The sequence below is a fragment of the Castanea sativa genome, chromosome 1 (assembly GCF_040712315.1).
Source record: "Castanea sativa cultivar Marrone di Chiusa Pesio chromosome 1, ASM4071231v1".
In the NCBI taxonomy this organism is placed as follows: Eukaryota; Viridiplantae; Streptophyta; class Magnoliopsida; order Fagales; family Fagaceae; genus Castanea; species Castanea sativa.
In genome coordinates, this window is record NC_134013.1 from 56,156,652 (window position 1) to 56,183,998 (window position 27,347).

General features: G+C 34.0%; 3 protein-coding genes across 3 annotated transcripts; 2 read left to right on the top strand and 1 right to left on the bottom strand.

Moving 5' to 3' along the window:
- Positions 1-201: 201 nt before the first annotated feature.
- Positions 202-7,890, top strand: LOC142621909 (protein HEAT STRESS TOLERANT DWD 1). Its single transcript, XM_075795283.1, has 12 exons — positions 202-338; positions 430-596; positions 1,149-1,227; positions 1,575-1,757; positions 1,880-1,978; positions 5,523-5,688; positions 5,811-5,917; positions 6,065-6,204; positions 6,305-6,377; positions 6,909-7,024; positions 7,207-7,324; positions 7,420-7,890. The coding sequence occupies exons 1-12, from the start codon at positions 291-293 to the stop codon at positions 7,549-7,551; spliced, it is 1,428 nt and encodes a 475-aa protein (XP_075651398.1). The 5' UTR covers positions 202-290; the 3' UTR covers positions 7,552-7,890.
- Positions 7,891-13,280: 5,390 nt separating this feature from the next.
- On the top strand, positions 13,281-19,247 carry LOC142619574 (glycine dehydrogenase (decarboxylating), mitochondrial-like). Its single transcript, XM_075792723.1, has 15 exons — positions 13,281-14,688; positions 15,135-15,380; positions 15,474-15,551; positions 15,649-15,749; positions 15,835-16,030; positions 16,132-16,257; positions 16,402-16,587; positions 16,721-16,834; positions 17,193-17,345; positions 17,661-17,849; positions 17,972-18,049; positions 18,129-18,254; positions 18,334-18,432; positions 18,616-18,733; positions 18,969-19,247. The coding sequence occupies exons 1-15, from the start codon at positions 13,441-13,443 to the stop codon at positions 19,061-19,063; spliced, it is 3,153 nt and encodes a 1,050-aa protein (XP_075648838.1). The 5' UTR covers positions 13,281-13,440; the 3' UTR covers positions 19,064-19,247.
- A 972-nt stretch (positions 19,248-20,219) lies between these two features.
- Positions 20,220-24,758, bottom strand: LOC142642557 (enhanced ethylene response protein 5). The gene is made up of 12 exons (XM_075816938.1): positions 24,269-24,758; positions 24,088-24,181; positions 23,915-24,004; positions 23,544-23,609; positions 23,203-23,292; positions 23,020-23,076; positions 21,817-21,878; positions 21,405-21,492; positions 20,972-21,048; positions 20,804-20,878; positions 20,608-20,713; positions 20,220-20,525 (listed from the first exon to the last, which is right to left on the bottom strand). Exons 1-12 carry the CDS (start codon positions 24,580-24,582, stop codon positions 20,394-20,396), a joined length of 1,251 nt encoding a protein of 416 aa, XP_075673053.1. The 5' UTR covers positions 24,583-24,758; the 3' UTR covers positions 20,220-20,393.
- Positions 24,759-27,347: the final 2,589 nt, after the last annotated feature.

Below are 27,347 nucleotides of genomic sequence, written 5' to 3' on the forward strand. Positions count from 1 at the left end.
AGAATCCCTTCTCAAAAAAAAAAAAAAAAAAAAATCGAAAAGGATTGGGGAAAAAAAGAAAAAGAAAAACTAACTTCAAAGCCCTTAATAATCATTTATTGCAAATGTATGTAAAAAATATAATATCAGAAAAGATAAAGGTAACTTTTACAAATACCCAAAAATATTGTGGTACTTCTTCACAAGCGTATAAAACAAAAACCCTAGCTGAACCAAAACCCTTCCACAGCTCATTCCTCTGCATAACTCTAGTCTGCACCACCGTCGTCCCCTAAAATAGACCCAGAAAAATGGTTCGCAGCCTAAAAAACCCAAAGAAAGCCAAGAGAAAGAACAAGGTTCAATTTTTTCTTCCTTACCGTTACTGGGTTAGTTATTTCAGTTAATGGGGTTCACTTTTTTGACAACCATCGGTGGTTTTGTGTGCAGGACTCGAAAAAAGGAGATGGGTCTTCGTCGTCTTCTTCGATACCGTCAATGCCGGCGAAGGTGTGGCAACCAGGTGTGGACAAATTGGAGGAAGGAGAGGAGCTTCAGTGTGACCCTTCTGCTTACAATTCACTCCACGCCTTCCACATTGGGTGGCCCTGCCTGAGGTGCCTTTAATTCTCTTTATTTTCTGTTTGGTTAATGGGAAAGTAGAGGGAAAAGGGTGGGATTTGGAGTTTTTTTGTGGTGGGTTTTTGATGAATTGGGGAACTCAGAAAGTTTCAAATTGAACAGAAGCTTAAATAGACATAAAAAGGTGATCTTTTTGTTGAATTCTAGGTGGGTTAAGGAAAATATGCATTTTTAATTCTCTTATTGATGTGGACAAGCTGAAAAGTGAGTGACTTGTTATTAGTTTTGAAAGATTAAGTTTTGTACGTGATTGTTAAGATTGATGCAAACATTATTTTCACACCTTAGAGGTTCATTCTGACTAGAGATTGCAGGAAGTGAAAAAGAATGTGTTAATTTTTTATATTTTCTTTTCCAGGACCATTCAAAACTGCTTGTTGGGCATATAGGAGGCATAAGCAGCCCCCCCCCCCCCCCCCCCCCTCCTTTCTCTTGTTTAATTAATTCTTTAAAGAAGTCTCATTTACTGTTAGAATGAAATCATTTTTGACAGCTTTGCTTATCAAAAAAAAAAAATGTTTTGACAGCTTTGATGTTGTACGTGATACACTGGGGTTGGTTCGGACAGAGTTCCCACACACAGTGTATTTTGTCGCGGGGACTCAGGTGAGCTTTGTTTTTTGATGTCTTTATATATAGTTATGGAGTGAAGATAAATATACTTCTAGTATAATCATCTCTATGTGGAAACCTATGTTGGTCTTTGCAAAGTGTTGGTGCATCAGTACGTATATATGTCTTCCTTATTTTTTCCTTTTAAAAAAAAAGGGATTATGTTACTCCAATACGCTGTAGCAATTTTTTTCTGAATATTTTGGAGAGGCAGATTCAAGTTTGTTTGACCTTCTGATTTACTTATTTGATAATTCAGCCAAAACAAGAATTACTCCTTTGATATTTTCTATGCAAATATTACCCAAGATCTATCTTGACATCGCAGTTCTTTTCTGCAGGCAGAGAAACCTTCTTGGAACTCTATTGGAATATTTAAAGTATCTAACATCACTGGGAAACGACGTGAATTAGTGCCTTCCAAACCTGTAGCTGACGATGCTGATATGGAGAGTGAGAGTAGTGATAGCGATGAAGATGATGAGGATGAAGAGCTGGGTGGATCTGGGACGCCAATTTTGCAGGCAACATATTGTTTTCTTTGACATTTTGTTAATTTCATGACTGACCTCTATGGCTCTATCTACACTGCCTGCTCTTCTCCTAATCTATATATATTTTTCCCTTATCTTGTTTTCCTTTACAGTTGCGAAAGGTAGCTCATGAAGGATGTATTAATCGTATTCGTGCTATGTCACAAAATCCTCATATATGTGCATCTTGGGCAGATGATGGTCATGTGCAGGTCAGACTTTGTGTCCATATATTGTGGTTTCTTCGTGATTTGGATACCTTTTTTGGTTAGTTTTCTTGTCTTGCTGTCAATGTAGCAGAAGTCATTGTGGAATGATGGCAATGAAACTTCAGATTCTGGAGTCTCAAGTTTAGGGCATGAAAATAACATTTGCATCACATATTTATGGGGTTGTTTAGGTTTGAAATCATAAACCTAACCCTCCTCCTTTCTTTACTCTTTTTCCAAGAAAGGTGCTAGTTAAAGAAAATGTTTTAGGAACCCCAAATATCTCAGATGAATGAGATCCCAAAGATTGAATTAGATTAGGAAAGTTAGTTACATTTGGATAAGCAAGAATGAGTTGGTTAGGAGTCTAGCACACTAATTAACTATCGGGGAAAGAAAAAGAAGAAAAAAAGAAGGGAAAAAAGGTAGTAGTCTAGCATGCTAATCACATTTATCACTTGTATTTCATATAAAACACTTGTGATATTAGTAATAGCACATGGCAGATTAGTTAGTTAATTATCTTGAGCCATTTGGGCTAATTAGATTAGAGATAGTTCCATTAAAATACATCATTCTAATTCACAATTAAGCCTTGAATTAAGAATAACCAATTTTTTGTTTCTCTCTTAATCTTTTAGTGTCTTTACCAACTCTATATTCTTTGTTGAGGTGACTACCTCGGATCAAGTCAATTTCCTTACAATTCCTATTCATTTCCATGCACTGCCCTTCCATCCCCTCTAGGAATCGCCAGGTTCCTAACAAAGTGTCCAAGTTGTGGTTAGATATTCATGAATTAGACACTCAATAATGAACTGCTTATAATATGCAGCTATGTACATTTGTAGGAATAGGCCCTAAAAACTTTTATTTATTAAAAAAAAAATACTAAATTGCAAATTACATCACTAAAGTTTGGGTATTTTTCATTTTCCTCCCAAATGTTCATAAATTTTGATCCACTCCCCAAACATTAGGGTTCATTTTGATTGGGAACCCTTCTATCCGTGCTTGTGCCTAGCTGGCAGTTATATGCCACCTAAGGCACATATGAACTGATCAAAAAAGACTATCACCTATGAAAGTTGGTCCAATGAAAACATGCCATGTCATTTAATTATGCCACATCAACTACATAGCCTAGAAAAAAATTTTAAAAAATCTTTTAAAATCCAAAAATTACATAAACTAGTAAAGTAAAATAAAATTCTAACGTGATTTTCTTTGCATCTCGATCTAAACCCATTTATGAAATGAAATAGAACAAGTGGATTTGGAAGAAATAAGATCTCAATCTAAACAACAAAAACAGAAAATATGAATACAGAAGGCCCTGCACTTTCTTAAGGTGCTACTACAAATTGCAATAGAGGAGCAAGTGAAAGTTGAAACCCCAAAAAGAGGTCCTCCGACAAGCAGCCGAGTACTTATTCCTTAATACGGGACCTCGGAAAGCTGTCTTTGCACTTATTGTTGCAGAGGATCTGATAGAAACAATGGCATCTTAGACAGCCAGTGCTATGGTCCTTACACTAGGGACCCCATTAAGCTCTTGGCTCACTATGGTGCCTACACAGTTCACACATATCCATCTGACTTTCTTTTTCTTGAAATCTTATTGTTTTGAATTTTTTTTACACAAAAAATAAACATTATTATTTTCCCTTTGAATTTGACTTTTCATTCACAAGATCTAATTTTTTTTTATCTACTTTTCTTTCACAAGATCTAATGTTTTACATACATTCTCAGATTGTTTGCATCTTTGATTTCTCATATTTAATTCGTTGTTTTACTTTCCAATATACCTTTCCAAGCTTTGTAGGGAATTGTTTTTAGGGGGTTTATAGTTAGTAGATCTAAATATTGTTGTGTGGGAAGTAATTGCATTTGTGCTAGGGTTTTTTGGAAGGTTGGAAAAACCCATTCTGTTTCGATGTCCACAAAATGTTGGAAAATCCATTCCATTTGAGTTGTTTGTGTTTGGCAAAGAAAACTTTGTATGGTTTTCTGAAAATGAGTAACTTATGGAAAATGAAGAAATTTGCTTAAAGATAAGGGTAGCCCCTATTGATGAAAAGATGAGGGAAAGTTGCTTGAGATGGTTTGGTCATGTTTAGAGGAGAGCGATTAATGAACCAGTAAGAAAGAGTGAGTTGATCCAAGTTGAGGGAACGGAAAAAGGTTTGGAATACCAAAAATAACATTAGAAAAGTAATAAAAAAAAAGACATGTCAATTAGGAAAGAAGTAATGGAGAGTATGACGTAAGGTAGAATAGAATGAAGGAAAAGAATACATGTGGCTGACCCTAACTACATTGTTGAGGATCCATAGCCGCCCCCTAAAATTTGGGACTAAGGCTTTGAGGTGGTGGTGGTGATGGATGAGCTATGTTTCTTATCTTGATTTTTTGGGTTTGTGTGTGCGTTTGCTGAGATCTGTTTCCTGGGCTTGTGTCTGTGTTTGTTTCCTAAGAAATCAAATGGAAAATGAACAAGTGATGATAGAGAAAAAATGATTAATTAAAATCCAGAAAAATAAATAAATAACGAAAAATAAAATAAAGTATTAAATTATATATTTTTATTGATGCGGACAAAACAACATCGTTTTTAGATGTGATGTTTCTTAATGGCCACCTCAGCACTGTCCATGGACAGGACTCCCAATCAAAACAAACCCTAATGTTAGGGGAGTGAATCAAATTTTGGAACTTTAAGGGTGTAATGTACAATTAGAAAATAAACTGAACATTCTTTTCAGTGGGGAGAAAAACCACAACCCGTGATTTTCCCACAAAAAACAGAACCCCCCCCCCCCCCCCAAAGGAAATTCTTAGTGTAATACTTAACCTTAGCCCTATTGTTTCATATCATTATGTGTAAATCGTTAAACATCCGTGAAAACAAACTGTGAGTTGCTGATGTGATGACATGCTTTCATATTCTTTTTGCATAAAACAGTACTACATGGGCTTTTGTGTTGCACTCAAAAACCCCGGAGGACTTAAGAGTTACATTCATTCAAAACCTCCGGGAGTTTAGATTTAGTGTTACATAATTAGCAGTTTACACATTAAATAATACCATAGGAGGATTAAGTGTTACAATCGAAAATTTAGGGGGGGTTCAGTGATTTAAGGGGAATGCATAGGGAGATTTGTATATTTTTCCCTTATTAGTAATATACCATTATAAGTGACAGACTGACATTGGTGCCTCAAAATTTCAGAAAGTGTCAATGACCAACAAAGATATTCAAGATAAGATAAAATAGTCTTAGAAAATTATGGCACAGTTTTCAAATAGCACTTCCCCCTCCTAAAAGAGTGGGTGGAGGGTGAGTTTGTAAGTTGAAAATCAACTAGGTGTATGTGTAACTTACCCAAAAAAATTATGACATGATTAATCCAGTTTTTATATAAACTTTTTTTTAAAGTTTTTTGGAAAATGAAAAAAAAAAAAATTGAATTAAACAATATGAACTTAAAAATTGAACTTTTGAAATTTGTTTATTGTAATTATTGCTAATCTATTGAGCAGGTATGGGACTTCAGCTCTCATCTGAATAGTTTAGCAGAATCGGAATCGCAAGGTGCCCAGGGAGCTTCTTCAGTTTTCAATCAGGCTCCTTTGATGAAGTTCAAGCACAAAGATGAAGGCTATGCTATAGACTGGAGTCCTCTTGTCCCAGGAAGGCTTGTATCTGGTACTGTTAGATAGTGTTTTTTATTTTTGTTTGTGCTTCCCCACTACAAGAACTTTAATTGCTAGTTGTTTAACGAATGGAAAATGGTCTAATGCTTTGATGATGTTCTTCATTGTCTGAAGGGGACTGCAAGAATTGTATTTATTTGTGGGAGCCTGCATCTGGTACAACATGGAATGTTGATGCTACTCCATTTATTGGTCATGCTGCAAGTGTTGAAGATCTGCAAGTATTTATTTGAACTGTGCATCAGTAGTTGATTTGTATTTTTTTGTGTTTTAACTATATGCATTTGAAGCTAATGATTCAACTTCAATAGTTTTCTTTTATTTTTTCATTCCTGTAACCATCCTTGTTCCAACTCTTTTCTGTGCAGTGGAGCCCTACAGAACCTCATGTGTTTGCCTCTTGTTCTGTGGATGGGACTATTGCAATATGGGATACCCGTTTAGGGAAGTCAGCGGCAGCATCTTTTAAAGCTCATAATGCAGATGTGAATGTCATTTCTTGGAACAGGTGTTTAATAATCCCAGTTTTTCCTTGAGCTGAAAATCCTTACTTGTCTCATATTTTATTTATTTAATGAGATTTTTGGGATTTTCTTGATTCTGATTAGGCTGGCTAGCTGTATGTTGGCATCTGGAAGTGATGATGGTACATTTTCTATTCGCGATCTCAGATTGCTCAAGGTATGCCTGGTCTGACTTAGGATATTCTTTTGTATTTTCTTGAGAAAAATAGGTTGATATATTCTCAAAGTAAGGCTTGTTAGTATATTACAGCATCAATCTTTTTGCCTTTTCATGTGCCTCATCTGAAATAACTTCAATCTCCTCTTCTTCTACTTCAATTTTATGATTTGCATTGCTAAATCTATAAATTCAGATCTGTCACTGGCACACTCCTAAATGGGGCTGTTACAAGTCTTGGTAAAGCTGGCCAAGTTGATCTGTAACTTGGTTTTTGATTCTGTTACTTTGCTTACCTTAGTGTTCTTTTTCTTCTCTCATCCTGCTCTATTGTTGTGTGTGTGTGTGTGTGTGGGTTGGGTGGCTGGGGGTGGGGGCGTGTCTTAGTTGAGCAAGACAGCAAGAAGTGTATATATATATATATATATATGAAGGCCTTTGGTTTTATTCATTTGACTGCAAGTTTCTGTTCTACTGAAGAAGGATGTTAGTTGATAATGCTGATGTGAGACGTGATTTTTCTGTGAGCAGGACGGAGATTCTGTAGTAGCACATTTTGAATACCATAAACACCCTATCACATCCATTGAGTGGAGTGCACATGAGGCCTCTACTTTGGCTGTTTCATCATCGGACAATCAACTCACGTAAGTAACATGTAATAATGCAATGTAGGCCTGAAAAACCTGATAGAAGGGATCATCCAAACATAAGTTTGTACTTCTGCTATTCTTCTTCTCTGAATAGAAGTATGTTTTGTTTTCTTCCGTTAAGCTATGTTTTTCTGAAGTATAAATGGTTTGTTCCCTCATTTGGCTTCCTTGTCTAGAATATGGGACCTTTCATTAGAAAAGGATGAGGAAGAGGAGGCAGAGTTCAAAGCTCAAACAAAAGAACAAGTAAATGCTCCTGCAGATCTACCTCCACAACTTCTGTTTGTTCACCAGGTAAATCCCTCTCTTTCCAATATATATGTATCTTTTGTTTGATCTTGAAAAGTTAGTTCAGTGTGTTAAATCAACTGTGCTTTGACTTTAAACAGGGTCAGAAAGACTTGAAAGAACTTCATTGGCATTCCCAGATTCCAGGAATGATTGTATCTACTGCAGCAGATGGTTTTAACATCCTGATGCCTTCAAACATACAGACCACCCTCCCCTCAGAGGGTGCTTGAAACTCACATATGGTCCTTGGTATGTGTTTCAATGGTGTGATGGCATGCATCAGCTGTATGTTTCCAGGTGGCATTGATGTGACGGCAGACCTCAGCTGCTGCCTTAATGCATACATCGCCTGGAGCTCGGATTAGGGTTGGTTGAACTGCCCTTACTGTGGCCGAATATTTCCGAGATTTTTTTGTTTATTTATAATTTTTTAAAATTTTATTTTCTGGGTGTGTTGTAACTGTTGCTCCCAAAAGTTTTGAAAAGCCTGAGAGTTGCTTCAATTTTGTAATTTTTAATGTATTTTTCATATAAAGAAGACTGCGAAAGCAATGCAAGATTTAGCAAAATCTCATGACCAGTCACCAGCCACAATTGTAGAGAAACTGCGTCACAAATACAAACTGTAGAAGATGGCCCATTGGCCATTGCCACTTCAAAGAAAAAGTAGTACTAAACGATACGAGTTTATCTGCAGCTGGCCTCCAAAATTCGCGTACTTGGAATCTGTGACGGAGCCCAATTTTGATTTCGGGAGGTCAATTTATAAGCGACTCACGCATGTGCACATGAAAAATGCTTAACATATTTCTTATACCGTGTTGATCTATATTACACATGAACTGGTTATTTTGTGATATATTTTTTAAAATTCAAAATTTACTTACGATTCACTAAAAAAAGGAAAAAAGAAAAGAAAGACAGGCATATTAAATGATCAATTTTGTACTATATTACAAACATAATCGCGAACGTATAAGCACTTGACAATTCAAATTTTAACTTGAAAACAATTCTAAAATTTTGAATTTAATATTTAATATATTTTATTATTTATATAAATTTTTTATTAAGGAAGATAAATTATTACATTAGAATTTTGCGGTTCTTTTATTGTTTTTTATCACTTCAAATGCAATAATTTTGTTTTTTTGTTTTTATAAATGTTTTCGAATAAAACTTGTTCTGCTTTATTTATTTTATTTCAACATTTGCTTTTCTTTTGTAGGTTTTGAGCCTTTAGAAAACAGTGTTAAAATATAAGGATTTCCTTTGTCTATAAATGAAGTTTGCGTGTTAAAAAAAAAAACCATATCATCCCTTAAAATGATAACTTTTAAGTGAAATTTGTATTGTGCATTTGTGTTGAAACATCATTTCCCTTATGTGTGTTTGATTCTAAAAAAAAAAAAAAAAGTTATTACTTATTAACTTATTATATACTACCGCACACTCTTAGTGCGATGGTCATTCCACAAGTATAAGTATTTATAGGGTGTGGGGGGGTAAGGGCCGGAGTTCAAGTTTCCAGGAGGGAGCTTCACACACATATACACTTAGATTAGGCTAGAGTAGAAATTCTATCTTATATATATATAAAATAAATAAAAAAAATAAAAACTTATTATATAAATGGAAAAAGAAATACATAAATGGAAATCTATCAAAAAAGAAGATAATAGTTATAGGAAAAAAAATACTCTAAAGATGTGAGCAGATAGATCCCTATGCAAACAGTAAAGGGACAATTGTGCATGGTGGACGGACTCATATAATGAACAAATGCAAGACAAATATTGTAAATAGTTAATAGCCATTATTGTAGTCAATAAATTGTAAATAGCCAAAAGTCATTATTATTATTCTTTTATATTATTATACAAGACATGTGTCTCTGCATTTGCTTGTGCGTAGTGGCAAGCATTTTATTCACAACCTATCTCAAGGCCAGAAAAAAAGGAGGATGAAGACAAGTTGACAATCGAAGTGAGATTTAGTCGCTTTATTATAAATAGATCTATTTTTATTCTAATTAAATAGGTAAGTAATAGAAGAATACGTGTAGACGATAAATTTCAAGATTTTAGGACTAGGTACTTTGATGTTGTTGTTGGGATGTTCTACTAATTAGAAACTATTGATTGTACATTTATTTTTAAGTAAATTTGGGGCCAATGCTTATAAGTTTGGAACCACAATTTATCCTGGCATCTTCATAAGCACCTATGACTTCAAAAACTAATTAAACACTAATAATACCATTGGTTGTTCAGAAAGTAACCGCATCAGATCGTGCATAATCTTGCAAAATACAAAAAGTTGTCTATTTTACACATTTTGAGTAAAAAAACATCCATATCAGTGGATATAAAATTGTGTATAAATGCATAAGTGCTATAGTAACCATACATATATGCACGATTACTGTAGCTCGGTATTTAATATTTTAGTATTTTTTGGTAGTGTTGGGTATGTGAGAAAGAGGGGTAGTGAGTAAGGAAATAATAAAAAATTGTAAAAGAATAAATATTTTATTGAATAGATGTGTAGAATAGATAAACTAATTTGGGTGTTTTATAAAAATAGGTATATAAAATAAAAATAATAATTTTTGTTTGTGCAAAATAGACAAAAAATTTGTATAAACTGATGCGATTGCTCTAATTATTTATTATTGGCTTGGGATATGATAAACACACACACAAATTGGTTGGTAGTGCGGTTGGTGAAAATAACTCCTTGTGCTTAGAGTATAATATTTTGTTGACTAGTCAGGCCGGCGGAGACAAAGGTAGGACAGAAGCATTTATCCTACACCAACTCCTTTTGATTTTTTTAGTGTTAGTAGTTAGTACTTGGTACTATGCTCTTGGAAAATAATAAGCAACTTATTATATTTTTCTTCTTTCAGATTAAAAGTGGGTGCTGCACTGCTGCTGAATGCCTATAAAAAGAGCAAATGATTTGGATAATAACTCAAATTTGTTACATGAGAATTATAAAAATTTAGAAATTTTGGTGTTTAAAGAATATTTTATGAGATTATCACCTCATAGTACGTGGAACTCACATATATTAAACTTACATATACTATAAGGGATAGATTTCATAAAATTATCTCATAATATACTTTTTCTATCTAAAGGAAGGGTTGTGGCATGTAAGAATAAGATGACCATTTAATTTTATAGTAACTCTTTTAGACCCAAAATTTCAAAATATTTGATGTCTCTTGGTATTGAGTCCATGATTTGAATTTGAGTTCAAATTTTCGTGGGCCATATGTAAGGTAGCAAGATACTCAAGGCTTTGTGAAATCTTTGGTGAAATTCTTTGTGTAAGTAGACTGAGTCTTTATTAATTTATGATTTGCAATTGACTATTATTATTTAAAATTATAATGATAAAAAAATAAAAAATAAAAAAGACTTTGATTTTTGTGTGGATTCATTTGCTCTTTTTGTCCCACGCCTAATGCACAATTTCTTAGATATGAATTGACTAATACCTAAATATTTCGACGAGAAAGTTTATAGACACAACAAATTTGACAAAAACTTAAAATATGTTAATGTGAAAAATTGTTAATGATAGATGAAAAAGTGATGTCAGTGGTAGGCTCAAATAAAAATCAGTAAACACTTGTCAATTAACTTGATGTAAAAATTATTATCAAATTTTTTGTACACTTAACATTACTCTATTCAGGATGGTCTCATATTGCTGAGTTTCCTAAGAAATTTCAAGGTTGATTGATTCTGGCTAGGGTGCTTGGTTGGTAAGTAATTTGCATCATCAGTACGTAGCATCATTATTATTATTTGGAGAATGTTAGCATCACCCACCCAACCAATGAACTGCCATATTTTATAAACATGTGAATTTCATCTTGTACATGTTATTTGGAGCAATTATACAAACGCTCACACATTAGCATGATGTACACAAATGATTAATGGATAAATTACATTTTCAATTCTATCATCTATGGGAAGTTTAAAATTACACCTCACATTTCAAAAATCCCAAAATAAACTCTAACTTTCAAATACGTATAATTCAAACCATAAACTCATTTTACGTGACGTTGTTAATGAAAAGTGTTTAAACAAAATGACATCAAGTGTTTTTTTTAATGAGAATCGACATCAAGAGTGATGAGTGAACTAATATTCAGATATAATTGACATATGTATTAAAATAACCACACAAACTTGCTTTATTTATTAAACATTTTTCTATCAATAACATCACTATAAATAGGTGTATGGTTTTAATTAAGGATTTATTTATTTATTATTTATTTGAAACTTTTAAAACTTTAAAATTTATTTTGAATATTTGTGGCTTTTAAAATATAATAGTTACTCAAATTCCGTTGTCTTAGCCAACAAAAGAAATTCATTCAACATCAAAGATGATTGGGAATCTTAAAGCCTGTTCAAGTTAAAAACTCAAACAATAAGCAAAAGTAAAACTATATATATATAACAAGAACTTTATATATGAAAGTATGAGATTTTGTCATGTGTCACATTTGGTGAAAATTCTTTCATTTAATTTTTCTCATTATCTTTTAATTTGTTATATGCATTACGCTTTTTTAAAAGTGAAATAGATACTATTCAATATTCATTTAAATTTCTACCTATAAGTAAAGGTTTTAATTACATCAACAAAAAAAGGATAAGTTATAATGAATTACTTAATTAATTATAAAAAATAATGATTTATTTTTATTTTTAATCCCAAAAAAATAAAAATATTGTGCACCATAATTGGCTTCCCTAAGTATAAATGCAAAGTATATGTAAATAAATGTGTTGGCCGATAAATTTTTAAAATAAAAGGTGGCCAACATATGTTATTTTGTGCATCCGGGACATCTTCATTAGATTTTAAAAAAATAATAATGTAAATGATAAATTCTTATAACAATGAATCACAAGTCAAGTCACACCTTTAACAAGTTGTGGTACTAGATGTTTAGCAAAAACAAAAAAAACAAGTTGTGGTACTAGATTTTTGGTACCAGTTTCTGTAAAACGAAAGTTTGACAGATGTGACAAAATTCTGCACTGACAGAGAGATCAAAAACTCAAAGCAGAGCCAATCCCGTGAACTGGTCACATGCTTGCCAAGTTTGGTAGAAGCGTGTGCACTTTATTGGTAATGTATGTATCTTTAACTCTTTTGTCCCTTATTATGATTAACGTGCACCGAATCTTTTGACCTGCGCATGCTACCAACTCCTCTAGATTCCAAAGAGATGCAGAGATTCTCTGAGGATCTCACAAATATGGTCCTGTTTAGCAGAGAAAATATAGACATTCAAAGGAGAAATAAATCGCCAAGACAGCTAGCAAAGAGTGGAGAAGTGCATGCACATTCTCTGCTATTGCTACGATTAGGGTTTGTTTAAATACTGCAAAAATTGACAATAATAAAAAAGTTATTGTTCACGCGGTTGGTGCTGTTTATAAGTTTAAAATTATTGTTCATGAACAATGAATAGTGTCAAATGCACACAGCTGAAGAAAAAAAAAACGCAAATGCAGCTGCCCACCTTAGTCACTCCAAAACAGCATCAATCCGTCAATAAATTTTAATTATCACCTGCATTAAAAAAAATAAAGTATTAGTAAATGATATAAAATTAACAACAAAAAATCTATAATTACAATAAACTTTTTTTGCTATGTCATAAATTTTCAAAACAGACAAGTTGTGTACAAATACCCATAAAAAAAAAAGTTGTGCATGAATATAATAAAATCTCACAATATTTTAAGAAAAATCTTATTTTGAGTGATAGTGGTTTGAAATATGATTTTCTTTTATTTTGATTTGTTTTGAAAGAGAAAAAATAATACCAACCACCAACCCCCCCTTTCGTATACAAGAACTTTACTGTTATATAAACACATTTATATCTCTCTCTCTCTCACCAATTCCCACTTTCATTTCTTTCTCAAAAAAAAAAAAAAAAAATCCTACTTTCATTTCATGCAAAATAACATAAGATAGCCCAAATATTTACTAGTACCGTCCATATCCTCTGTTTCTCTCTTTTCGTTAACCGACTTCCACATTCCTCTGTTTGACTCTATTTCTGATTCATGGACCGTGCTCGTCGGCTCGCCAACCAGGCGTTTCTCCGACGACTCGTGTCCAAATCAAAACACCCACGTCCTTCTTCTTCTTCTTCTTCTTCCCCTGTTTTTACATACTCTGTTTCAACCTCAAGGTATTTCTCATCTCTAGCTCCCTCGATCCCTGCAAACTCTCGCACACTATTTCAAACCAGTGCCTCAATTCCAAATGGGTTTTCTCTTAACTCTCAAATCAGATCCATATCCGTGGATTCACTCAAACCCAGTGACACTTTTCCTCGCCGCCATAACTCTGCAACCTCAGAGGAACAAACCAAAATGGCTCAACTTTGTGGCTTCCAAAGCCTCGATTCTCTCATTGATACCACAGTCCCCAAGTCAATCCGTATTGGGTCGATGGACTTTAGCAAGTTCGATGAGGGATTGACAGAGAGCCAAATGATAGAGCACATGAAAAATTTGGCTTCAAAGAACAAGATTTTCAAGTCCTTCATTGGGATGGGCTACTATAACACATATGTCCCTCCTGTGATTTTAAGGAACATCATGGAAAACCCAGGTTGGTATACACAGTATACACCTTACCAGGCCGAGATATCTCAGGGCAGGCTTGAGTCTTTGCTCAATTACCAAACCATGATCTCTGACCTTACTGGATTGCCAATGTCCAATGCTTCATTGCTCGATGAAGCAACCGCAGCGGCGGAGGCAATGGCCATGTGTAATAACATCCAAAAGGGTAAAAAGAAGACGTTTCTGATTGCTAATAATTGTCACCCTCAGACCATTGATGTTTGCGAGACTAGAGCTGATGGGTTTGGTCTTAAAGTGATTGTTAAGGATGTTAAGGGTTTTGATTATGAATCCAATGATGTTTGTGGGGTTTTGGTTCAGTATCCAGGGACACAAGGCGAGGTTTTGGATTATGAGGAGCTTATAAAGAATGCACATGCTAAAGGGGTTAAGGTGGTTATGGCAACTGATCTTCTAGCATTGACTATTTTGAAGGCACCTGGTGAATTGGGTGCTGATATTGCTGTTGGGTCAGCTCAGAGGTTTGGTGTGCCAATGGGCTATGGGGGTCCCCATGCTGCATTCTTAGCTACTTCACAGGAGTATAAGAGGATGATGCCTGGGAGAATTATTGGTGTTAGTATCGATTCTACGGGAAAGCCTGCACTTCGAATGGCAATGCAGACTAGGGAGCAGCATATCCGGAGGGATAAAGCCACTAGCAATATCTGTACTGCTCAGGTTTGATAGTTTTATTTATCCAGTTGGTCAAACTTATGGTTTTGATTTAGGTTGCCTTGCATATTTAGAATTAGTATAATTTTCAAGTAGATGATAAATTATTCTAAGTTTGCAACTCTTTCGTGCTAAGAAGTAAAAAGGAACAGATATAGTGATAATTTGAATCCGCGAAAAGGTTAATTGCTAATTTTGGATAACTGATATTGTGACTAAATTTGTGGAGAAGTGAGTGATCATTGATTTCAAATTTTATTTGTTGTCATATGTTTGAATGTTCAGCCTTTGGAAATGGTACTATCACAATGATGCATACCTTGTTGAATAACACGAGTGCCTTTATATTCCCTTTGCTTGTTTTTCATGTAAAAATAATAATAAATTGGAACCTGAAGGTTTGAATTGCAGACTATGCTTATTATTAAAGGAAAATATTTTTTGAATTTTAGGCACTACTTGCAAATATGGCTGCCATGTATGCTGTCTATCACGGGCCTGAAGGACTCAAGACCATTGCACAGAGAGTTCATGGTCTTGCTGCAACGTTTGCATGTGGCCTGAAGAAGCTTGGCACAGTGGAGGTTCAGGGGCTTCCTTTCTTTGACACCGTGAGGATCAAGTGCTCCGACTCAAAGGCAATTGCTGATGCTGCTTACAAAAAGGAAATGAATCTGCGGGTTGTTGATTCAAACACGGTAATTGTGGTTTTAGATAACATTGTGATCACTATTGTTTTATGCTTTCATCTGATAGTGATATTGAGAAATCATTTTATTTGGGCATTCCAGATTACTATTTCCTTTGACGAGACAACAACACTGGCGGATGTGGACCAGCTTTTTGAAGTGTTTGCTTGTGGCAAACCAGTGAGAGCCTCCATCCCTCTTACTTATGATAAAATGTTTGAAACTATTCCCATTATTTGGTTGTTCAATTTTAAGTGTTTCATATTACAATTGTCAGGTGACATTCAGTGCTGCATCTCTTGCACCAGAGGTTGATACCCTGATTCCAACTGGGCTTATCAGAGAGAGTCCATATCTTACCCATCCGATCTTTAACACGTAGAAATCCTACTCTGATGACTCAGTAGTTGTTCTTTTCAATCCAAGAGCTGCTCTGACTTTTTTTTATTTTTTTATTTATCAGGTATCATACTGAGCATGAGCTACTCAGATACATTCATAGGTTACAATCAAAGGATCTGTCCTTGTGCCACAGCATGATTCCTCTAGGATCTTGTACAATGAAACTAAATGCCACGACAGAGATGATGCCTGTGACATGGCCTAGCTTTGCTAATATTCACCCTTTTGCTCCAATTGAACAAGCCCAGGGATATCAGGTAAGATTATTCTTCTGTGGCTTTTACTTTGCTTTGAGATCTCAAATGTGCGCAGGCAAAGGTCAGCCATCATATTGACCATTTATCTTCCATTTTCTTAGGAAATGTTTGATGACTTGGGCAAACTCTTGTGCATCATCACTGGATTTGACTCTTTCTCTTTACAACCCAATGCTGGTGCTGCTGGAGAGTATGCTGGGCTAATGGTCATACGTGCTTACCATATGGTATATTGAAATCTTCAAACCTAAACTAATTGTTCCTTAGAAGTGCATATCTTCACATTATTGTTTTCTTTTGAGTTCTTTTAACACGGTAAAAAATGCTTTTTTTTTCTAGTTTTCATACCCATCTGTCAATAATAAATGCAGGCCAAAGGAGACCATCACCGCAATGTTTGTATTATACCTGTGTCTGCACATGGTACCAATCCTGCAAGTGCTGCTATGTGTGGAATGAAAATTGTTGCTGTTGGAACTGATGCAAAAGGAAACATCAATATTGATGAGTTAAAAGAGGCTGCTGAAGCAAATAGGGAGAGTTTATCCGCACTCATGGTATGGTTAGCTGGATTCTTAACTGTATTACTTCAAAAAAAAAAAAAAAAAAAAAAAAAGAACAAAACAACTGACCTTAACAAAAGTTCCACTACACATAGTCAAAGTGCGTGATTGTTTACTCCGTTACTAGGTTACCTATCCTTCAACTCATGGTGTGTATGAAGAAGGCATTGATGAGATATGTAAGATTATTCATGACAATGGAGGTCAAGTTTACATGGATGGGGCTAACATGAATGCACAGGTTTGTTTTCTCTCCTCTCAATTCATTTCATATCCTACAAGTGATTGAAGAGTGTTTTGAAGAGTAATTCGTAAATCAATATTAAAATTTTCTTCACTTTATTGCTTTTACTTACCAACTAGTAAATTTCCCTCAAAGCTGGATCCAATTTCCAGTAATTTAAGTAGCCTACTCATGCATGTCTTTCAGCTTACAAAGTGTAGATAAATAGAAGGTTGTATACATGAGTCCTAGAAATTGGCTAACGCAGTTGGAATTATGGCTCAGATGAGTTGAGCTGTTTGTGACTATTAATTAATTTTAGGAACATATGCATCTCCTTGTTAATGATATTTCAGATTATTTTTCCTCATTACAGGTTGGTTTAACAAGCCCAGGTTGGATTGGAGCAGATGTTTGCCATCTCAATCTGCATAAAACATTTTGCATTCCTCATGGAGGAGGTGGTCCTGGTATGGGTCCAATTGGCGTGAAGGAACACTTGGCACCATTTCTACCATCACATCCTGTGGTAAGAGAAACCTGTCACATCACATATGATGTCAAAATTCGCTAGAATAAGTCTTAAATCTGTTCTGATAATTTTACCTTTGTGAGTGAAGAATGATACTACTATATGCAAACCCTTAAACAACTGTCAAACATGTTGAGTATATTGAACATGAAAAAATAATTATTCACCCCGGTTTTGGAGCATCTGACATGAACCACTTGCTTTAAGATTCTCATTGATAATCCTAGAAAATGTGTTCCCAACTTTTGGATTGCAATTCTATAAGATACATTCATCAATCTGTTGCTATCATGTTTTTCCTTGCCTTTGCAGGTTCCAGCAGTTGGCATTCCAGCACCAAAAAGGGCTCAACCTCTTGGTACCATCTCTGCTGCTCCGTGGGGCTCTGCCCTTATTTTGCCAATTTCATATACATACATAGCCATGATGGGTTCTAAGGGACTCACTGAAGCCTCAAAGATAGCAATCTTAAATGCAAACTACATGGCAAAACGTTTGGAGGTTCTTAAATCATCCTTTGCATATATGTGTTGATCTTGAAAAATAATTTCATTTGGCTTTCTGCAGCATGAAATAGAAGTTCATTGTTTTCTTAATCTAATATAATGATGTGGACATTACAGAGCCACTATCCCATTCTTTTTCGAGGAGTCAATGGAACAGTTGCCCATGAATTCATCATTGACTTGAGGGCTTTCAAGGTATCTGAATCATACTCTTCCTATGGATTCCCAATTCTGTATGTTTCCTTTGGCTTACAGTGAGTCATTTTAATTGCAGAACACAGCTGGTATAGAGCCTGAAGATGTTGCTAAACGTCTTATGGATTATGGTTTTCATGGACCAACAATGTCATGGCCAGTTCCAGGGACACTAATGATTGAACCAACAGAAAGTGAAAGCAAGGTACACCAAATGTTCCTTTTCTTCCTCCTTTTCTTGTCTTCTTGTGTTGGTTAAGAACAATGTATTATCTTCTTTACAGGCAGAGTTAGACAGATTTTGTGACACTCTAATATCCATTAGAGAAGAAATTGCTCAGATTGAAAATGGGAAAGCTGATATTCATAACAATGTTCTCAAGGTAAACAAAACATTTTTCTCCACAAACCGCCTCATTAGCTTTTTTACACATCGAATAGAGAATTACTCTTTGCAATTGGGGTTGCACAGGTCAAAGTTATGCTTTTTGTATGTAATAGCATGGTTATTAGCACATATATGTGCGTGTATTTGATCCAAAATTAACTGAGAATTACATGCACAGGGCGCTCCACATCCACCATCACTACTCATGGAGGATACATGGACAAAACCATATTCAAGAGAGTATGCCGCCTTCCCTGCTTCTTGGCTGCGAGCTGCTAAGTTCTGGCCTTCAACTGGTATGTCTGATAATGTTGAAATTTTTTGAAGTATTTGCTAAGTTGTCTAGTACTTTACACAACATAAAAACTGTAAGTTACATATAGCTAACAGAACCTAAAACCCATAGCTTTAATGTGCACAAAATGATATATCAAGCCTGTGAAGTGTCTATGCATTAGCTATGTGCATATATTCTGAAGTGACAAATGAATGTTAAATACTAATTGAACTATTTTGGATTTTGTTAACCAGGACGCATAGACAATGTGTATGGTGACCGCAACCTCATTTGTACCCTTCTTACCCCATCTGAAGTTGCTGAAGAACAAGCTGCAGCTAGTGCATAGACCTATGGTTGTGCCTTATGAAGTTTCTTGGACATGGAAGCGCCATTACGTTCTCTTAACTGTATATGAAAATATTCCTTCTCCTTGGTTTGCTTAGGGATGTGGATCAATTTGTGCCCATTTAAACTTTTATAGATACAAAGAAAGGAAAAAGCGTCACTTCGATTCTGATTTTCTGATTCAATATCCCTTTTAATTCTTTACAAGGATCGGTGTTGTGTTAGCATTAGCTGTAGGTTGGATGAACCTTCATGTCGTTAGCTGCATACATATCATTTCAAGCTTTGATTTAAACAAAAAGATTAATGAGTGGTGCAACTTATTATTAGTTTTCTCCAATATTACAATAAAATTTAGCATTAACTAGTTAACACATCAATTTCCAATAGAAACATTCATATCCCCCACCTTAACTATCGATGTATAAAAAAATATATCAATAATTTTCCTCGTAAAAAAAGAAGAAGGTAATCTTTAGTTATTTTATAGACAAAATATAAAGACACTAAGAATAGTGTAGTGATTTGATCGTACTATATGTATGTGTGTGTGTTTTTTTTTTTTTTTTTGGTTAAATTGAAAATTGCATGATGTAATGGCTCATATAGATAGGCATGTCTCATGCCTACTAAAAAATACAAATACTATTCAATTTTTTTTTTTTTTACATTCTGGATATTGTGTTAGTAAAGTTTTTTTTTTTTTTTTCTTTTTGTTAGATATTGTTATTTGCAATGTTAGTAAAGTTATTTTTTCTTTTTCTTTTTGTTTGACATTGTTTCAATTGTTGCAAAAAGAACTAAAATTTGAGTAAGAATATCATATTTCAAATCAATTGTTCCTCACAAAAAAAAAAAAAATCAATTATTTCTCATATAAATCTTAGAAAATTGATATTAAAATTTTATTATGCTTAAAATAATTAATATAACAAAATAAATGCATTCATTCTATTAGTTATCTTTCTAATTACATAGAATAAATACTGCAATGTTATATGTGTGTGTGTGTGTATATATATATATATATATATATATATTCTTGAACTTTTGTTTTATTTTTCTTTTAACATGCTTGGCAACTTGTAGACTATACAAGAGTGAGAATTATCAATGTCCACCTTTATGGAAAGTCAGAATTTTAGACCATTTGCAAATTGTAAGTGAACTCGTATTTTTTTATTACTCATGAGGGTGAAAAAAACCCCTTTAAGTAATCAGCGCAGTGCAATGCTGATCCTTGCCCAATCAAAATTTACCAATTTTTCTACATCAAATACAACAGAAGCCATATGGCTAAACAAATGGAACCATCTATTGCCATAGAGATCCTATGAATTGACAGGCTTTCCATTTAATTTAGGGAATGGATCTTGCTTGCTTAGAACTACCACTTTGCTCTTGTGCGCGAAGTACCCTTTCACAAGATTCTTGTATATTAGTATGGACATTATACACTCCACCTACAAAAATTGCAACAGATATCTGATGAGATTTCCCACCAAGAAAAACTACCAATTGAGAGAGAGAGAGAGACAGAAGTACCTCGTCCACATCCATGTCCATCTCAAGCCATTTCAATGCTTTAACAATTACCTCCAACTTCACTTGATGAGCTTTGGTTGGGTCCTTTTGCTTTTGAATGAAGTAACTGTATGACAAGCACGTTTTAATCATCAGCTCATCTTCTGACTAACACTTAAATTAATTCCGGAATAATGAAAGTGACATGGAAACTTACATTTTCTTTACCAATCTTTGGTAAACTTGGAGTTCTAGCTTCTCTAGAACAAGAAATACGCCCGATCTTAAGAAGCTGATAAAACAAAGGACTCAATGTTCACTCTCAAGAAAAATTTTCAATGCACCAATTCTCTGAAAAAGTGAAAAGTGAGAGAGTCAAACACACCGGTCTTCATGCTCTTGAAGAGCATGGCGAAGAAGTCGGAGATCTCCCCTTCTTAGAGCTTGCACAACATCCCTGTACTGTTGAAAGTACAAAACAAAAACAAAAAAGTTCATTAGATACGTAAAACCCAATCAGAAAAGCTTTATGTGCATTGATGCTAGTGAGATATTTAAAAGCTTGTTATCCAAGTTCAAACTAGCAAATGTGAACGAGCACATGCACAGATTGATTCTTTTAATTCAGTTTGCTCTCTGTTTGTTTTCTCTTGAAAAGATCACTGGCCAATATTGTTGCACTAATCAAACATACAACAAACCTAGGTGACACTCAGGTATCTCTTGTCCACTGGCAAGAACTGCCAAGCATTAAAAAAATGTCTTATGGAACAGACACTTAAATAAAATAAAATTAAAAATTAATAGGCATGCCATACCTCAACCAGGTTATACTTCTCCAGGAGCCAATCTTTAGGTAAGATGCCGATGGAAAGCTTCACAGGGATCAGATATTTCAATATCATCCTATTCCAATGAAAAAAGGAATATGTAAGTCATAATTATAAAGCTATTGAACCACCATGAATTCTTATTTTTCAAGGTTGACTTTTCCAATTTAATAAATCATCTTAATAAGTGAACTTTCTATGGTTAAATATTAATATTCAGGAGTTGGTTTGACCAATTAATCATACATGCTAAAATATCTTGGATCCAAAACTTAACCAGCAATAAGCATGTATTTCTGTATATGTACATGAAATTCTTATTATAGATAAGGAAGAAGCCCATTAAAGTCTCTCTATCATGCAGATGCAAAATAAATGAAGCAAGCACATCTGGACCAACCTTATATTTGCCTCCCTGCGAGGATTGCAATGTGTCAAGGCATATGATAATTTATTATTGGCCTGCCAAGTCAAAAAGTTAGACTCTGTCAATAAAAGAACTTAACGAAAAAAGTAAAATATTTAATTTCAGAACTCTTGCACGCGCAGAAATGAGCAGAAGTCATTTAATCCAATCCGATTAAACATCATAACAAGTAAGAAATTGTTTGCCCCATCAAAGTTAACAGCACAACAATAAGTGAGAAAAGCGCTTTGGTGCTTTTCGTAGAAAGATGACACAGAGCATGATAACTTAATTTTTTTTAGGTGATTCATTAGCCAAAGATTTATTTCAGAAAGCTCTACCACTCTGGAAAAGTGATAGGCAATTGATAATTGGAATGATGTGTTAAGCCAATGAGCTCTGGCTCAACTAGCAGCTCCTTCCGTTATAAGTTCTAGGTGGAGGGTGAGTTCATGGGTATAAAATCCATTGGGTGCGTGAGTGACTTATCAAGGTGATGAGTTAAATTAGGCTATAAGAAGATTAAAAGGCAAGTTCTCTGGGGTTTGGAGCTCAAGTTGGCCCACAATGTTCACCAAAAACAAAACAAAACAAATATATAAATAAATAATGCTAGCCATATTTATCAGATGTGGCCAGAAAGAAAAGCTAGATTCTACTAGAATAGCTTTAAAGAAGTGGCTTCTGTTTTGCAATCCATTGACTCCATTGCAGGATGAAAAGGATGAGCTAAGTAGCCACCAAAAATCATAAAAACAACACAAGCAAGTCCTTGTGTGAGACAAGGGCACTTCTTCATCCATGTTCTCAACCTATTTGTTCGTCTATTAGTATTAACTGTCTTAGTTGCTGTTAGGTTGCAAGCTTCCTCCTTTTTTCATTTTCAAGTTGTGAGTTCCTAATCCACAAATTTTCTTTTCGGTGTTCCAGTCTGAAGCTATTGATATTTAATAACTGCTATTTTGTGCCAATATCTTGTATCCTTTCTTTTCCTTCTAGTCGATCAAAAGTTTTTATTTATCATAAAAATTTTAAAAATTAAATAAATAATGACAGTAACTTGGTATGAATTATAGTGTCAAACTCCAAGCCCCAAAGGGTAAGTCCCCAACCAAAGCAAAAAAAAAAAAAAATCAACTTTATCTCTAAACAAGCAAGAAATATATGATTAACTTAAAAGGAATTTAATCCACTCACAGCAGGGAAATTTTCATTGAACACTTCCAGACGCCCTGTGTAATACATGTAGGTGACCTGCATAGCATATCATGATAGTCAAGGCCTCTGGGGGAAAGATTGGCACTCTATTATCAACGTTGTAACAATAACAAAAAAAAAAAAAAAAAAAAAACTCTTTCTACAACCAAATTCAACACCAACCTTATCTCTTTTAGGAAATTCCTCAAAATCAAATATGCGAGCAGTTTCAATGCTTCTGATCACACTGCGGCAAAGGTGAACTGTACCAAGCTGCAAAAGAATGGAAGAAAAGTCCTTCAGTATATGGAAGAGTCAAGAGGTCTTTAACAGCTAAATTATTTCTCCCTTCTACATTGCCCTTTTCTTCATGTCTTAATATAACATTACTACCCGTTAACTCACAATAGCAACCTCATTTATCAAATCTTAAGTCACCCACACTACCAAAAGCAAATTAGAAGATAAAATAAACACCAAGATACCAACAAACTACGCAGAAAGAAACATAAAAAAAAAATTACCTTAAAGTAAACTTTGAATAACTGGCAAGTCACATATAATGCTCCAACACGTTTCGGGCCTTTTCCCTACAACATAGAATTCCTTCCAAACAGTTAGAACAAAAGGCAGCTCATTTAACCAAACCATTACAGAACAAAGGCATTTCATAAATTTATATTCAAGATACCCCAAAGTTTTATGACCAAAGCTTAGTCGTTGTTAATACGAAGATTAAACAAGTAAACAAGATAAGTTTCACATCATATGTAAAGTTTTTTTTTTTTTTTTTTTTTTAAATTAAGTACATCTCATGGTAAACATACATACATGAACAAACACATATACATTGGTATATACTAGTTTAAGAGATTTTTGGAAAGGAGAAACATACAGCAAGAACCCCAAAGACTTTCATGAGGAAGGAGCCGGCCGCCTTCAACTTCTCCGGCGATTTCCCGTTCGAAGCCAATTCCCTGTCAGCCTGCAAACACCAACACTCCAATTTAATACTCTCCTAAACACACATTGATAAATAAAAATATCAAAGAGAACCAAATTCCATACCCTCTCAGCAAGAACCCTAATTTCGTAAGCAAGAGCATAGAGAGCTTCCAAAGCCCACGCCGATTCCCAATTCCGAAACTCCTGAATAAAAGCACTGCAAAAAAATAACACATTCACCAAAAAAAGAGTGAAATTTTGAATATTAAAAAGATAAAAGAGAGGAAAGAGAGTATCTACTTACTTGGCAGATTTTTCGAAGGCTTGGTAGGAATCGAAGAGGTTACCGAGGCGATAGGTTTGGAGAGAGCGGAAGAAGTTGAAGAGGATATCGGAGAACTGGGAGTAGTGATCGGAGTGTTTGATGAGACGGGAGGAGTCGTGGAAGGTGTTGAGGGCGTCGGCGAGGGAGAGGAGGAAAGGGGAGTTGGAGGAGAGAGAGAGGAGGAAGCGGAGAGAGGCGGCGTCTTGGTTCGACACGGCGTCGGAGAAGCGGTTTAGGTATTCTGTTATTCTTCTGTGCGCCTCTCCCATGCTCATTCCCGGGTAACCCGCCATTGTTTGCTTTTGCAACCCCAAGCTTTTGCTTTTGTTTTAGTTTCTTTCTTTTTTGCTGTTTCAAATTTTGATTGAGTTGGAGAGTGAAGACCCAGTACAAATCAAGAAAGAATGGATTTTTAGATCAGTGTTGTTTTTCTGGTTTGAGTCTTGTTTATAATGGGTCGAGTGACGATATATATATCTATATATATATATATATATATATACTAGTCTCATCACACGTGCTTTGCGCTTGCAATGAGACTTTTCTTTTTTAGTGGTCCTATTTTATAGAAAAAAATTGTATTTAATTATTATTATATATATATATGATTTTTATTTTAAAAATCTAATTTACAAGTGAATAAATAAATTTAAAAATTAATAGGAGAGTGGTCCTATTTTTTAGGCACTATTTTAGTGGAAGTTGGAGTTGCATTTTTACCGGATTGTCCTTTAATTTTGTCTCTACTTAAACATAAGACTGTAGGGGCATCTTTGACTAAAAAAATGAGTTTTTACCAGATTGTTCTTTAGTTTTGTCTCTATTTAAACATAGGACTGTAGGGGCATTTTTGAACTAAAAAAATAGGAATCCAAACAGGGAAAGCCTCTTAAATAGTAGTATAGATATATATATAGAGTGCTTCCTTTTACAGTCACTGAAATGAGAGTTTCAGTTTAGTCGTCGGAGAGAGTTGTTATAGAATAAAATAATACTAATAATTGGAAATTTGGAATGAGAATGGTTGGAGATGGTTTTTTTTAAAATTTTTTTATTTAGGTATCTCAATGTTTCAAAAGCAAATCATTACAACTATTTTTATTTTTATTTTTTTTTGGAGAAGCCCATTACAACTGGTTTTTGATGTAAGGATTGAATTTTATTGTATTTTTTTTATTTTGATAATAGACTTTAACTTCTTTTTTGTTTTTGGATAAATAATTGACTTTAACTATTGAACTAATTGAAACCATTTATACTGCAGTTTTTTTAAGAAAATTTATTTAAAGAATAAAGAAGGCAAATTTTAAAATTTTCTTTTTCTTATGAAAACTTTTTTTTTTTTTTGTTATGAAAATTTTGCAAACATATTAAGTTTGGTTAGTTGTTATTTTAGTTTTTTTTAATTTGACTTTTTTTCTTATTGTAATTTTAAGTTTTACCTTCATTCTCACCATTAAGCATTCCATCCAAAATTGCCTTTAACTATTTAAAATTATTTTTTTAATAATAAACAAAGTTCATTTTAAATAAAATATCTATAAATAATAAATAAAAATAGTAAAGCTCTTTCGGTAGAACATTACCCAATACCATAATTTTTTTTTTTTTTTTTTTTTGAGAATCAACCCAAAAGGACCAAAACCATAATTGATTTTACAAAATCAACCCAAGAATTTCGCAAAAATGAAACCCCAAAGATATCAAGCCATATCACCCTAGATCAAAACCCATTGGCCTCTACAAAATTACAAATCCTTATCAAACAAAACCGAATTTTACAACACAACATTCCATCTAAAAAAAAAAATCTAAATTCGTGACTAATTATATTTCCGCTATGAGTTCTAGTTAGCGTAAGTGCTCAACTAGTAAATTATTTTGTCGTGAAATAATTGTTGTATATATAAGTATATACAATGATAGATTGTAATAATGATGTTTGAGTTTGGAGAATATGAAGGTATTCATAAAGTGAAAATTCAAGTTCTGGAATTTTCTAAGTGAAAATTCGAAAATCTGAATTTTCTAAAATTTTCTGAAATTTTCTTCAGAATTTTCTAGTGACTGTTCAGAAAAAGTTGAAGAGGTTTCAATCTTTTTTAACTGTTTTATGGAAAAATAACTAACTCTTCATATGTGTCTTTTCATGAAACATACTTGCCTTTTTATAAATAGAGGCTTATGTTCACTTGAAAAATAATACAAGAAACACAAGAAATCTTGCGATCATTCTCCAGAATTGCTATCTGTGGAACCCAACATTTTGGTTGTATCCTAGGAAAAAATTTACAATAACTCTTTAGCAACAAAAGTGTGGGGGGCAAATATTATCTAAGGAAAACGATATAGTGCCTCCAAGTTATATATTTTCTGTTTGTCTTTTGTGTTAACCTCATTCTTCCATTATTACTTTATGTAATTTCCCCAACTTGAAAAATAACACAAGAAACACAAGAAATCTTGTGATCATTTTCCAGAATTGCTATCTGTAGAACCCAACATCTTGGTTGTATCTTGGGGAAAAATTTACAATAACCCTTTAGCAACAAAAGTGTAGGGGCAAATATTGTCTAAGGAAAACGATATAGTACCTCAAAGTTATTTATTTTTTGTTTGTCTTTTGTGTTAACCTCATTCTTCCATCCCCAACAATCTTAGACAATATTTGACTACAAGACAAGGAGTAAATGATGGTACAACTTTGAAAATTTTGAACCATGGATTGGTGAAATTAGATCGCTTTGATAGAACCAATTTTACACAGTAGAAAGAGCAATTGGCTTGGATTTGAAGAGTTCTTCAAATGATGAATAGATCATAAAGAAGATTCAATGGAATAAGGCTTAAAGAAACAAGTTTCTTTGTTGGCAGGACAAGGTGATGATTCTTTCACATTGTGAATGCATTAAAAGCCATGTTCATAGTTCGAACATTGAAGGTACGAATTTCTTGTTCATGGGCAATTTAAATTTCAAATTGATTGATGAGTTTCTTTGTTAGAATATTTGCATGTGTTGCGAATTTATTTGAATTGAGATATAAGAATGAAATTTTA

Excerpts from the sequence above, each read along its gene's own strand:
- LOC142642557 (XM_075816938.1), bottom strand. The coding sequence starts at position 24,582 with ATGGCGGGTTACCCGGGAATGAGCATGGGAGAGGCGCACAGAAGAATA. Across the intron at positions 24,005-24,087 it reads TTAGGGTTCTTGCTGAGAGG|GCTGACAGGGAATTGGCTTC; the intron begins GTATGGAATTTG and ends TGGTGTTTGCAG. Across the intron at positions 23,293-23,543 it reads TATTCAAAGTTTACTTTAAG|CTTGGTACAGTTCACCTTTG; the intron begins GTAATTTTTTTT and ends ATTCTTTTGCAG.
- LOC142621909 (XM_075795283.1), top strand. The coding sequence starts at position 291 with ATGGTTCGCAGCCTAAAAAACCCAAAGAAAGCCAAGAGAAAGAACAAG. Across the intron at positions 597-1,148 it reads ATTGGGTGGCCCTGCCTGAG|CTTTGATGTTGTACGTGATA; the intron begins GTGCCTTTAATT and ends ATGTTTTGACAG. Across the intron at positions 5,918-6,064 it reads CAAGTGTTGAAGATCTGCAA|TGGAGCCCTACAGAACCTCA; the intron begins GTATTTATTTGA and ends TTTTCTGTGCAG.
- LOC142619574 (XM_075792723.1), top strand. The coding sequence starts at position 13,441 with ATGGACCGTGCTCGTCGGCTCGCCAACCAGGCGTTTCTCCGACGACTC. Across the intron at positions 15,552-15,648 it reads TGTTTGCTTGTGGCAAACCA|GTGACATTCAGTGCTGCATC; the intron begins GTGAGAGCCTCC and ends TACAATTGTCAG. Across the intron at positions 17,850-17,971 it reads ACATGGCAAAACGTTTGGAG|AGCCACTATCCCATTCTTTT; the intron begins GTTCTTAAATCA and ends TGGACATTACAG.